At 41.3% G+C, this 13707-nt stretch overlaps 1 protein-coding gene across 4 annotated transcripts in view; it reads left to right on the top strand.

The window, feature by feature from the left end:
* Window positions 1-13707, top strand: part of ACSL1 (acyl-CoA synthetase long chain family member 1) — a 63651-nt gene that overhangs the window by 17708 nt on the left and 32236 nt on the right. For 3 of the 4 annotated variants that reach the window (XM_026084082.1, XM_026084079.1, XM_026084081.1), the window contains exon 2: window positions 9527-9754. In XM_026084082.1, coding sequence (XP_025939867.1) covers window positions 9560-9754 — 195 coding nt within the window. In that variant the 5' untranslated portion in view covers window positions 9527-9559. Of the gene's footprint in view, window positions 1-352; window positions 405-9526; window positions 9755-13707 lie in introns of those variants that run through there. The other variant, XM_026084080.1, reaches the window with a different exon arrangement.

The following is a 13707-nucleotide window of genomic DNA, read 5'->3' as shown; positions in this document are numbered from 1 at the left end:
GGCTGGGTGCCGCGGAGCTCGCCTGAGGCGGGATCCGCTGCGGCGCGGCGCGGCGCGGCTCGGCGGTGCTCGCCGTCCTCCCCCAGTCGGGCTCTCCGCGCCAAGCTAATTCGGCTGCGTTTCTGTGGCTCTGTTTTTCCACCCCGAAATGCACTGATAAGTATCCCTTTGAAGTAGGAATTTTAAGTCAGCTTAGTTTCCACTGAGCACAAAAATCTCTTACAAAAGCTGTTGTCTCTGACCTCCTTCAAGTATTGTTACAGCCGAGCCTCGCAGAGTATTGTTTCCAGCTCAAGCACTGCAGTGTTCCTGTAGTACAGCACGGCTGCAATGAGATAAACAACTTCAGCTTCGGGATGTGTTCTACCCTAGCCGGCTCCTTGCTCCAAGAGTATAATTTTGTGGTCTGTATTTTCTTTTCCCTAAACTGAGAAACAGGGAATGGGCTAGTGCATGCAGTGCAGAATATTAAAAGCTTCAGCTTAATATTTAGCTGCTGGACCCTGTCTTGTATATCTCAAGAAGGGTTTTTCTCTTATGTTCAAGTAGAGTGCATTCTTGAAGCATCTGGGTTTGTTTGTTTAGATACAGTTGAGAGTGCATACTGTAACATAGTGTGAGGCAAAGTGCTCTTAAATTGAAGGTTGAGTGACTCTGGCTTTTCAGGCTGTTAGATAGTACTTGCAGTGCTACAGTGTAGGGATTTATCCTGATTCAACAGCGCTTTTGTTCTAAGGTGCATACATTTCTTTTTCCTGTTGAACAGGAATTACAACACTTAAAGCCTTCTGAATTTCTGAAGGGCAAGTCTGTGGGCTGTCTGGGGTATTGCAGAAACACCTTTGGACCTTTCAATCCATCTAAGCACATCTGTCTGTTGGGATAGAGTTCAAGATACACTGATCAGACCCTGTGGTAGGAAAGAGTGAAGTCTAAAGTAACTTGAAGCTCCCTAGCTCTAGATCTGTACCTACATAGGAAAACTGCTCCATGTGTTTATTAGCAGGTTTTCATCTGTATTGCTCTACAGGGAATAGTGCTCACTCCTTTAGAACACACTCTCAGATTATACAAGAACTTTTGGATGCAAGAAAGTGGACTTCACAGGAAAAAAAAATTATATATATATATATTTCCCTTCATCAGCAGTAACTGTATTGGTTGTCCAGAAAACTTCTTTCTGTGTTAAACACCAAGTTCCTCATGGAGCTATACTGTTACTGGCTGGTTCTTTGAAGTCCAAAGATATCTTGCTTGCTTATATTCAAATATGAAAATGTCTGAGACTGGCTAATGGAAAACCTAAAGCTTGTAATAACAAGTGGCTGTTGTGTAGTGTACTCAATTCAAGATCTTGAGCAAATGGCCTTAGCCTATTCTGAGAACTTCAGCGAATATATTGAATGTAAAAAGCAACTTCTGAATTTGGAAGATACTGTTTAACAACTACCAATCAGCCAACGTGAGGTTGGAAGTAGGTCATCAATTCTTGAGAAGCAACCCCCCAGCAGCCTTTAGCTTCAAGGGCAAATACAAGGTTGGTATCGGTGAAAAGCAAAACTATTAATTCAAAAGGGAATGAAAGAAAATTCTTTTTAATAGTTATCTGGGTAAGTAACTCTCCTGTTTCTTTGAGTAAAGSCCCTGTAGCTGACTTTCCTACCTAATCAGTCCACTGGAAATTAATACTGCATTGGATTTCTGAGGAGATAAAGAGGTTGGTTATAACTTCTCTCTCCTTAGTCTATTGACTGTGAGTGGGGAACAGTAAACTGTCTCTTCTCTCTCTTGCCCACCAAGAGAATGGCACTTTTGGGCTAACATGAGCAATAGAATACAGTAGGGCTTTTCCTTAGTCTCAGGAATACAGTTGACTGAAACAGGCTCAGTAAGGGCTAATAGCACCAAATTTCTCAGATGTGCAGCAGTGAGGGAGAAAAAGCTTGTGACTGAAGGAGAGATGTTGTCTGATTAAATCATGGACTTTGATAGAGTAAGGAAGCCAATTTTTGCATCACAGGTGACTTCCAAGTATTGCTAACTTGCTCTACAAGTCAAAATTCATTGAATATCTTTATATGTTAAATATAACCAGTGGTAACTCCACAGAAATTCTCACAAATAGGAGGGGAGGCAGTTTGTCCACTAATAAATAGTATTGCATGAGCGTTGACTGTGTTGTTGGGAAAGGAAGCATTGCTGTACAGCACTGACCTTTAAAGACTGTAGTATGAAACCTGGCTACAGATAGAGGGGTTTGCATTTCTGCAGATCCATCTGATCTAAAGCTAGGACACTTTAACACAAAGGCTTCTGGTCTCCCTTGCTGCCTTTCATTTTATGTTGGGAGTTCATTCATCTTCAAATGACAGAATATGATATTAAAACACTCATTTTGATTTCAAGCTCTTGGTAGTACTGATGGTTTGTTCATTATTGCCTGAAAACAGCTTTTACAGTTTTGCAGAGATTTGGAGAAAAAAGTCTTTTTATAGTTGGACCGCCCTTGTTAAAGGCTTGTAGCAGAAGTGCATGACACTGTCCTGTGCAAAAAGCTGTTTGCAGTAAGAGACTCCTGGCTTTTTGTATGAATTACAGTTCTTAAATCTAAAACTCTTAAGCTTTTTAGTTTGATAGTGCACTTGCTTTGCTTTAAAAACCTGGCCTCTGCATTTGAATTGCATTAATAGACTAGTGAGGAGGGATTAGTTTCCTAGGAAAGCTGGAAGAAAATGCTTAGTATCACTGACTTGGAAGGAAGTAGAGTGATGCCTTAATACCTGAGGTCAAGGAGTTGCTTGGTTTCTCTTACTGTTTCTTGTGGTGCTGGTAACTGTCTGGTGAACCAGTCGCTTTTAGTAAGTACTAACTGATCTATTTGGTGTCCTAATGTTACAAGTTGTGTATCTTAGTTTTTTACTTCCTTCTAAGGATTTGGAATGTAAACACTACCCTGTGTGATACAACGTCACTTAAATGTGCCTGACCCAGTTACCCTTCTGCAAGATTTAAGGTTACAGAAATACAGGCAACAAATTCATTCTTGCGCAGTCTCAGGTGAGCACATGAAGCGTGTGTTAACTTGATGTGCATACTGGGCTTTTTGAATAGTAGCATTTTCCTGGAATAACTAGAGTGAATAAATTATAATCTATTCAAGCTGTTAATACCACCAGGAAACTGCTGGCTTGTAGCAATTTACCCCTGTAGGCTGATTGCCATCTAAACTGTATTTGGATTGAGAGATCTTAACACAGGAGTGCCCTAATTGCCCAAGTGCCACAGGAGAACTTGACAACTAAGAGCTGTAGGGATGCAGTTCTCATGGGAATAGTAATTTAGGTTTCAAAATAGATTTTTTTTTTTTTTTAGCATCTTCTTCTGTCTTTGAAAAATTATAAGATTATTTACTGATCCAGGATGTGTATAGGCTCAGATCAAAGGAAAGTCTTAAATTGATTATTGTCTTAAGGGTTTTAGTGGGACATATTGATTGTCTGTAATATGTGGTGTTACCAGTGCACCTAAAGGACTCTTAAGTGCACAAAAGGACACTGAGCTGGCTCTTGTCATGTTGTTCAGCTCATGAACTTGAATAAACTCCAGTGACCTCATTGGCATGCACTCATATTACTGGTTGGACATCATTAAGGGGCAAGAATGCAGGTGTTCCATGTGATTGTGAGAGGGTTGCAGCCAAACATCTGAGGACAGGGTCGTGACTTCCCTTGCAGAGGGGCAGAGCCTTGACACATCAGTGTCAGTTGTAGTGCTTCTTAAAGGCTGCAGCAAGAGTCTTAATTTCTTCAGTTTCATCTTAAGGTAAATTGCCATTGTTCAACTGATGGGGATTGAATCTAGCTTGCAGCCAGTTTCCCTTCAGTCCTCTGGCTTGTCCTAAGTGCAGGAGCAGGAGCTGAACCACCAAAGGCAACCTGAACTACTGCATGATGCTGGCTGTATTTGCTCAGAGCCTGACTGTGGAGCTGTTGTGGCAGGGTGGAAGTGGGCAAATGATTGGGGGGGGGGCCCTCCTGGCTGCTGCCTAGGTGTGGGATGTGTTCCTCAATAACAGGTTTTCAGTTCCTTCCTCTTCACCTTTGCAAGAAAGTGAATCTGGCAGTTACTGCTGTGTAGGAGGGTTTATAGCTCTGAAACATGGTTGAGGGCGAGTCTAGGCCACATCAGGTAAAATGAGACTTAGGTTTTTAATTTGGAGGAGGGTGAGGACAGAGTAGTGGATTAGACCATACTACAATTCAACAGTGGAGCTCTTCCTAAACAAAAAGATATTTCCTTTGTTCAGGAAAGGCCTTTGGCTGAGGCCAGACCCACATGTCATATGTGACAACCTTCAGCTGCACTGTGCGAGACATCTGGTTGTAGAGTTGATGTTATGGGAGGCTTAAACTGGGGAATCCCCTTCAGGTCTCAGTTAACCTGTGTTCCTTTGCAGCATCGTGAGGGTGGTTGTGGCTTCCCTTCTTCTGGTTGCAGTTTTGGCTGTGTTGTAGGTAGTTGCAAGACCTCAGTCAAGTTACTTCCTTGACTCAGGGACAGGGGAGAAAATCCTCAGAGGACTTGCATCCAGTGTATTTATAGTTGCATGCTTAAGATGCAGTATTACAACTGCCCATCCCATCCTTCCCCCAGCTATGCTGCCTTGTTTCTTCCAGGGAGCTAATGGCTATCTGGGTATCAAGAGAGTTGATCTAGCTGAGAACTAGGATCAAAACTCTTCCAGGCAAATTGCTCTGTGCTAGATCACCTCCCTAATCTGACTGTGCAACCAGATGAGTGCCCGGCCAGCACAAAATGGGTTGTGGGAACATGTAATGTATCTGGGATGGGTTGGACTGTTTTAAATTTAGGCTGATCATAAATTGCACCATCAGATTAGGATTATATGTTTTATTCAGACAAAAGGATTTCTCTTGTCAATAGCCAAAGCTATTTGTTGCACCCTCTTTTGTACTCAGTAAAGAAGGTAGAATATGATGCTGCACTTGCTCTTTTAAAGGATGAGTGGAGAAGGACTTCAGTACTGCAGAAGTCCTTGGGAGCTCTACAGAGTAACCTGCAACAGTAAAAACAAACTGTAATGGCTAATGGTTACCAGGATAACCTGAAGGTATGTGGGTGGTTGGTCCCCAATTCCAGCATATCRTAGTCAAAAAGTCTAGAGAACTTTAGGGCCCTATTACTCATAATAAGAGATAGATAGCTTACCTTGTGGCTTTCTTCTGCTTGTAAGAGGCCACAGAAATAAAGCATCCTCTCCTCTTATACCATGTGGTGAACTTTACAGTATTGCAAGCCACCTCAGTGCTGGTCTACTGCTCATCTAAATATAAGGGTGGAGATAAAGAGAAGCCATTGGTTCGTGGGGGTTGTTTTCTTTGCAATAAAGAAGCTGATGGCTGCTCTCCTGTTCTCTTCTGTTACACTCGAACGATGTCTGCCTATGGATAGACAATGGGGAGACTGCTGCCCTCTGTAAATAGCCCATTGTACGCTGAGAGTAGGAGCAGCAAAGAATGACTGAGTTTTGCCAACTTGGGTCGTTGCCTTGAGATACTGGCTCTGCTGTAAAGAATGAGTCTTGGGTGTTGCAGGATGTGTGTGTGTGTGTGTGTGTGTGTAAAGAGAGCTTTCTTTGTCTGAGTGGTGCAGGACTCTAACTGAACTGATATGATGAATTCAGAGGGATACTTTCACAGGCTGAATATTGGGAACTGCAGTTGCCTTAGATGTGGCCAGGACAGGTAATTATCTCTGAAGTAGTTCTTCTGTCCTGTTGCTCTTTAGAGCTTCTCTTTCGTGTATCAGGTGTTGTTTCATAACTAAAAACAAACAAAGGTCAATTGGTTGTGGTTTGTGTTGGGAGAGTGTGTTTTTCAGGTTCTCAAATACTGTCCATTCTGTTCCAGGTTTGTTGCTACATGTAGCAACTTAAGAAGGGCCAGTCTTTGATGCTCGTTGGGGATCTGCTTCCTTGGGGTTTCCAGCCATGACTTAAAATCAATTGCTACATACTGTCTTGTGCCAGAACCAAGTTTCTCAGTACAGTACTTGCAGTGTAGATCCCATCTGGATAAGAAGTAATTGCAGTACTTGAGTCTGCAAAAAGCATGGTGTTACTACCACTTAAGTCAATTAGTCTTGTTAGCCTAGAACAACTCAGCCTCCTTAAGTGACAGGTTTCCCATGGCAAAGTAGTTAGAAGTGCTTTTTTCCAAGTGGATGGTTCATGCTGATATGCAGCAAAAGTTAATAGCTTACTGATCACTTTCTTTAGTCTACCAATGGTCAAAATGAAGGGTGGGGGAAGATCTTAATGAAACTCAAAAATATGGAGGCATGTAGATAGGGATTTGGGAGTGTCCAGGCATGAGTAGACTGTATAAACTGAAAGGTCTCTTATAAGTTAGTCTGGGTGCTGAAGGGTGGAAGTAATGAAGGGGAGTGAATTCTATAAAGTGTTGCTAGGCTGTTTTGCTTGTCTTGGGTGAGCAGCCCCGACTGAGTACAGTGCTCCTGGGGAAGGCAACAGAAAGCCAGATCCAAGCTTTCTTGAGAGGGTCTCTGTATCTAGATCTAAAGACTCTAACTGCTCCTCTTAGTCTTGGGGAAAGACCCTGGAGGGTCAGATGTAATTAGAGCATGGCCAAGCAAATGTGGGGATGGATCAAAGAAGGCTGAGAGGCATTGAAACCTCCTGCCTCTTTTGAGGGGCTGTTTTTGTTTGGAATGTTTGTAAATGTGACTTTGTTCTCCCTGTTGCTTCTCATTTTGTCTTAAGTACAGAAAATAAGAGTTGATATGACTTAGTATGTAGTGTTAAAGATAGGAATTGCTTGGTCTTGCAGAAAACTTTGTTCTAACCCTGTTTTTTTGTGTTGATGAGGCAGAAGGTGTAATAAAACATTCTTAAGCAGTTATATCATGGCTTTATCAAAGCTGTGTAATGTATTTTACTGCTCTGTTTATGTTGAGGGAGTCTTAATTTTTATGTTATAGGTTGTTCTACAAAAGCTGGTCAAGAAAATGAAAAGTGGTGGAATGTGAGTTTTTTTTTCCTCTTTACCTAGTCCTAAATCATACCAACTCTTTGACTACAATAGGACTTTTATGTGAATGAACTGAACTTATTTAAATTCTTAGTTGTAGTAGCACAACAGCCTTTCAAAATAGTAATTCTCTAATTATGTTGCATTCCTAAATCATACAGTACATATGCAGGACACATCATGACTAATGCAGAGAGGAAATCAAATATCTGTTTAAAAGTCAGAGGTGGTTATTGTGTGGCTTGAGGAGGAAAGAGCTAAGCTTGCTATTACCCATTTGATATAATACCCCCCCCTTCTAGTTTCATAACATGATATATACTAGGTTACCTGAAACTGGCTTATTAGCTAAGCATGTTGTTGGAAAGGCTTTTTTATTCTTATTCTCCTTCATCTATGTATCTTTAAAACCTGAAAAGATAGGAGTATGATTTTATACATAAAAAAGCAAAAGCATGGTAATCCTACTATTGAGTCAGTTATTTATATAAATATTTTTCCCCCCCTGCCAAGGAAAGATGAAAAGATTTCTTCCTAATATGTTCAGGAGCTCTTCTTTTACCTTCCCCTGGTTCAGTTCAACTTGTTGCAGATTTTAGATGTAGTCTGCTGTGTGTCACAGTACAAACAGGTGAAATAAAGGCTTTTTGCTCTAGGTGATGCAGTGCTGTACCCTGAGGCCATGTTGTAAAAGCAAGTGAAAGGGGGGGGGGAAGGGAGGCTCCGAGGTGGCCGCAGGCTATGGGACTTTCAAGGGGTCCATGGCCCTTGCTAGGCTGGAATTGGCTTCCACCTCCGCACCACCTGCACCTTTGTTCCAGCCTGGTCCTTTCCCCTTCTGCTAATGTTGTGAAAACATGGGCCCTTTGGACTATTTCTATGGCTTTTTTGCAGTCTTTAGCAAATCCTTGTCCAAATACTGATTAGGCTTTTTATGAACTAGACAACTCTCCTGTTACCCAGTTGAATAACTGATTGCAACAATGGAGGTTTCAACAGCAGATTGTAGACTTGAGATTTTTCTGTAGAAATGTGAAATCTTAACCTGGCATAGTTGGTTTTAAAGCTAATATGCATGTAACTGCCTGACTGGATTTTGCCGGCCTGCCTCCCTACTATCTTCCGGCAGTGTATTGTTACACAGTGTGTTCTAGCTATTTAAACACGTCTGGCCTTCTTCAGTGTGGTGGGTTTTTTGTTTGTTTTTTAACTAACTTTATTATCTGTAGGAAATGGTTTGACCCAAATTTTCTGGAATAAATAACTTGCAGCTTTTGAAGCAAAGGGAACTTAACACAAATAACCGTTGCTGTTTTTATTCCCCCCCCCCCCCGCCCCCCAGAGCCTATTGTCAGCCTGCCTCCGGTGGTAGGAGGCTGAGCTGGTGACAGGCATCTGCGAGCGCGGCTGCCAGGCGCGAGTTCCCGTGAGGCACAGGGCTGGCGGTCGCCCTTCAGCGCGGTGGGGTGATGCAGGGCGGGTTGCAATTGGCCCCCGGGCAGACTGCCTGCCTGCTGCTTACCTCTAACCTAGTGGGCAGGAGCTGCCGGATTCGACATGTGACGAATGTCCTGGGAGACCTTGGCTATAGAGGAAAGCACCAGCTGAGCTGACTGCAATGCTTTTTTCCATGGTCTGTTCTTGCTGTGGAATATCCATGTTGGCTAACACGGAGGCACTGGCGAGGAGTAGGCTCCTCTTAGCTTTTTTTCTTCTGTGTGAACATGACAAATAAAATGTGCTTCCTGTGCTTGTTTATATTGCTGTGTGTTGCTGCATTAAACCTCTTTAGATATTGCTTTATTCTGCTTTATGACCAAAGATGAACTGTTGGTATCACGCTGGGAGAAATAGGAAGCTAGCTAATACAGCAGTGCTATGGAAAGATGTCAGCTGTGAAGGCAGCTTGCTGCAATAAGCTTTCTGTGCAAGACTGAAGGGAGAGTAGAGAAGGTGGAGAGGTTATTTTATTGGATTTAAGAGATGAAAAATCTCTACTTACTACTGTGCTGCTGTAGAATTAGGATATTTTTATGGTGCAATTCTGTTACGTTAATGCAAGGAAAGTCATGTCTCCCATAGCCTTTCCCTCCCCTCCTTCCCTGTTTGGCACATACAGCGCAGCTACTCTACAAGTAACTATTTTACATCTGTCAGATGCTGTTCTTCAAAAAATAAGGCAAAAGTTCTGTTAAAATGCAGCGTCCGTTAAAGCAGTATTTAAAACCTGAAGAAACTGCCTCCTGTCAGCCCCAGCATTTTTCTAGAGCTGGTAATTGCTTATTACTTAATTGTATTATGAATGGCTGAAGGAATTGCCTACTTAGTTTCAGAAAAAACTATTCTGGTAGTGAGAAGCTAGTAGGACAAGGCACACATCACTCTTCCCACAACAACAGTGAATCAAAAGGGAATTTCAGATCTTTGTGTGTAACTTTTTTCTCTTATGTCAACAGACTCCAGCATCAGGACAGCCACATTAAACTACAATGCAAGCTCATGAATTGTTTAGACATCTGCGAATGCCAGAACTTGGTGATGTCAGACAGTATGTGCGCACCCTTCCAACAAATACGCTGATGGGTTTTGGTGCTTTTGCAGCTCTCACTACCTACTGGTATGCAACAAGACCTAAAGCACTAAAACCACCATGTGATTTAGCAATGCAGTCTGTGGAAGTAGAGGTAAGTGTCACTTGATTGATGCTGTCATTCACTGTATTTTGAAGTTTAGACATTGAGAGAGAGCGACCAATGACTTAGAGTCAGTGTGGTGTGATGGGCTCTACGTTTCAGGATGAGCATTTCTCTGAAATCTGGCTTGAACTTGTTTCTTGGCTTTCTGAATTCTTTTTCTTCTTTGAGAGTTAAGGTGATTGTGGTGGTAACTAGCATGGGAGAAACAGGCTTTGTTCTGAGAAAAGTGAGCTTCTGATCTGAGTGGTGGGAAACCTGTGAATGTTAGAATAGACCCAATGTAGTTTTTGCTCCTCAGCCGCGTGGTTAGGTGATGACCTATTAAGTTAGGTCTAGGATTTGGACTGTGTATGCTGGAGTATATTGATTAGGCTAAAACTCTTCTGTTAYAATATTTAGCTTATAGCTGACAGATGAGACTTTGTATCAGGTTACAAGCAAGAAGAGGGTAGTAACTGTCCTGAAATGATCCATGGAAATACATAGTAGTTCTGCCAAGAGATCCCAACTGTAGATTAAGCTGAAGTTAAAGCAGCTACCTCCTGAACTCTGGATATGATAGCTTAGCTTTTGTCTTGTGATTTTGTAGAGACAGTGTTGCAGTTGGGTGATAGTTTCTTAATAGTGAAGATAAGGAAACAGTCTGACTAGGAGAAACTGTTGCTTAGAAGCAAATATAGGCAAACAATTACATAGCTAGAGTTTCTTGAACAGCAGTTTTATCAATTCCCTTCTTTATTACAGAGTCAAGATTTTACTGTTGACTTGATTCCTCCAAGAGTGCTTCTGTATTTCTTCAGGGTGCATAACATGTTTCCTTTCCTGAAGGAAGGAGACAGGTTTGAATAGCTATAATCTTCAAGGGAGATGCTTATAAAGTGTAGGAATGTAAGGGTGACAGCTTCTTTCCCTGTGTCATGGATTAGTTGAATCATGGCTTCTTCTAACTGCTTCTTTGAAAGGGAAGGGAATAGAGGAATCTTGCATTACTGTTGATGATCGCTCTAGTCCATTTGTTCTGGTGTACTTGCAGCTGAAGTCTCCCATTACCACAGAGGCTTATGTGGACAAACCACATCTAGTTCTCCTAAATCAATGCAGTCAAGCGCAAAACCAAATGATCTTAATGCCACATTAAGAGTAGATGTAACTGCAAACTAATGTAAAGAAATGTGGTGTAGAGCAGTCTGAAATTTATGGTAGGTAAACTTCTGTGAACTTTAACAAACCAGACTCCTGTCATAGCTACAAAACAGGCAGTTTCTTTGCAATATTTCATGATATTGAAATTGAAGAATAAAGTATTAGCTAGGCACTTCATTCAAAAGTTTATTTAATACTATTTTATTTCTTATTTGAATGTCTTTCCAGTGTGGTATATAGCAAGCTCATTGACACTTCATAGTGTTATAGTGAAAATGTAGCAAGTAATGGTTTACTTTTAGAATTACGCAAAGGGGAGACATAAATGTGTTCTGGCAACTTGATAATTTCCGAAGTATCTCTTTTCAAGGAACACATGTGGTGTAAGGACAAGAGACTAGCTCTCATTTCTTTYGGTGAGCTTTCCCAATCCTGACAGCAGCCATTAGGACAGTGTGTGGAAAAGACTTGCAGAGCAGTGTGTTCTGGTGGCTGGATGAAATTATAGTAAAAGTTTTCCAGACATAGAGGGCCTTACTACTTAGTATAGCCTTAAGGGGATTTGTGGGKTTTTTTTGCATTGGAAGATGGTAAAACAGTGGCTCGTACCTAGCTGCAGAACCAGTAACAAACTCTTACTTGCTGAAGACTGGAGACGCTTGACAGTCTCCAAGCTCCCTGCCCTTAACCTCTTCAAGCTAAATTAGCTCATCACTGCTGGATTCTGTGTCTGAAATCATCATCCTGTAGTAGGAGAGTACGCTGAACTACTTAGTGTAACTGATCCATATTGCACTGATTTAACATCAGCTCTCTTGTCAGAGTAAGATAGGTGAAGCAGCACTTACTTTTTTTTCTTGCATCTTCAGAGCATGCATTTTAATAGAAAGATTTACTAATAGTAAAACTCAAATGAAAAGCAGCTGAACATGTTAGTACATCTCAAACTTTGAGGACCTAGATTGAAATGACCAAAATCTGTCCAGCCTGTTCATTGGCACTTGTAAGATACAGCCCCTGACAATGTAATATTGTAAACTGTACCAAATTGTAATCAAATCAGAATATGTATATTGAAGTAAACTTAAAGCATGTGCCAGAACTGGTACTTTTGTAACAGTAACAAGAGTGTAATATGGTGTTTGGGGTTCAGTTTCTCCCTAAATAAACTTGCTTAGGATCTTGCATCATGTACTTTCCATTCTCCTACAGATTTATTAACACTGCTTTCAGATAATGTACTTATTGTATTGTTTAACCAGAAAAGATGTTAAAAGGACTATGGGAGTTGGCAGTGTTTTCCAAAAAGGCTCAGCAGAAAGCAATTCCATTTCTCTATTGTTCTGAATAGCAGATCTACCTGTTCATTAATTATTTTAATTTTGAATTCTAAACATGCTTCTGCTGAACTCTGTCAATAAGATATATCTGCACACTTTTGACTTGCTTCCTTGGCCCCTGACAAAGTCAAATGAAGCCAGTGATTGGAATAAGATTTCTAAATGTTCAGATGATGAGTCTTCAGAACCTCTTATGGGAAGAAAAAATGTCCTGTGTATTGCTGTTCCCTGTTGCTTCCCATCTTTGGAAAGCTTTGATTTGGCAGGTCAGCACCCAAGGACCCCTTTTAACCATCACTGAGTGAACATAAAGATTGTACGCTGGGTTGAATGTCAGTTCAGAGAGCTACCGAAAGTATCAGCTTGCTTTTAAAGTAGATGCCACAATTAAAATATGTGGAGTACAGTCTTCAAAGTGTTTGTATTACAATCCCATTTTCTGTAAGAAACATTAGGTTGGTAGCTTTGAAGACATTAGTCTTTTTTGGGGTGAATTTTTTTAGAGGTACCAGTGAGAATCTCTACTTGGAATCCACTTGAATCCATTGTCTGTAGGAAGGAAGATAAGATTCATGAAGAGTAATTCTTAGTAAGTCTAACTAGTGTGAGACTGTATTGCCAAGAATTACGCTATACTGAATTGTGCGCTATACGGTAGTATTGCTGGGAATTTCACTGTGTTACAAGAACGCTAACAATAAGGCATTACAGCTGTATTTTGCAAAGCTCAGGTGCAACCTTAATCATGTCTGTAATTGCAGGCAGATGTGGTTCTGTTTGCAGATTACTCTTCCAGTTGGTGATAGATATTTGAACAACTTTGGCTATTGTGGGGGGTGTGTGTGGTGGGGGGTGTGTGTGGTGTTTTTTGGTTTCTTATTGCAAGCTGCATGGCTATCAAATATATATTTGTCTTTAAAAATGAAAATACTGCTATTTGGGTCAAGCTTGACTAGAACATATAGAAAGATAGCATATAGATGAATGCTAGCATATCTGTACCCTCTAGTGGCGTGAGTTTGGATTTGCAACTTCAGCTTTTTTTCTTCAGAAAAAATACTCAAATATGGAGAGGGCCATTCCACTCATGAAGTAACTTTTAAACCTCCTCATGTTCTTCTGATAACTGCTCCAGCTTGTCTTGTCTCTAACAAGTTATTCTTGAAAAAAAGACAAGTGCATGTCTAATCTTAAGTAATCAATTTTAGCTGTTACAGAATCACAGAATCACAGAATGGCTGAGGTTGGAAGGGACCTCTGGAGATCATCTAGTCCAACCCCCCTGCTCAAGCAGGGTCACCTAGAGCACATTGCACAGAATCGCATCCAGGCGCATTTTGAATATCTCCAGAGAAGGAGACTCCACAACCTCTCTGGGCAACCTGTTCCAGTGCTCTGTCACCCTCACAGTGAAGAAGTTTTTCCTCATGTTCAGATGGAAGTGTCTGTGTTTCAGTT

This window comes from Apteryx rowi, unplaced genomic scaffold, assembly GCF_003343035.1.
Source record: "Apteryx rowi isolate R43461 unplaced genomic scaffold, aptRow1 scaffold_625, whole genome shotgun sequence".
Classification (NCBI taxonomy): Eukaryota; Metazoa; Chordata; class Aves; order Apterygiformes; family Apterygidae; genus Apteryx; species Apteryx rowi.
Note: the sequence above shows the minus strand (reverse complement) of the source record. Positions and strands in the feature narration are given on the sequence as shown.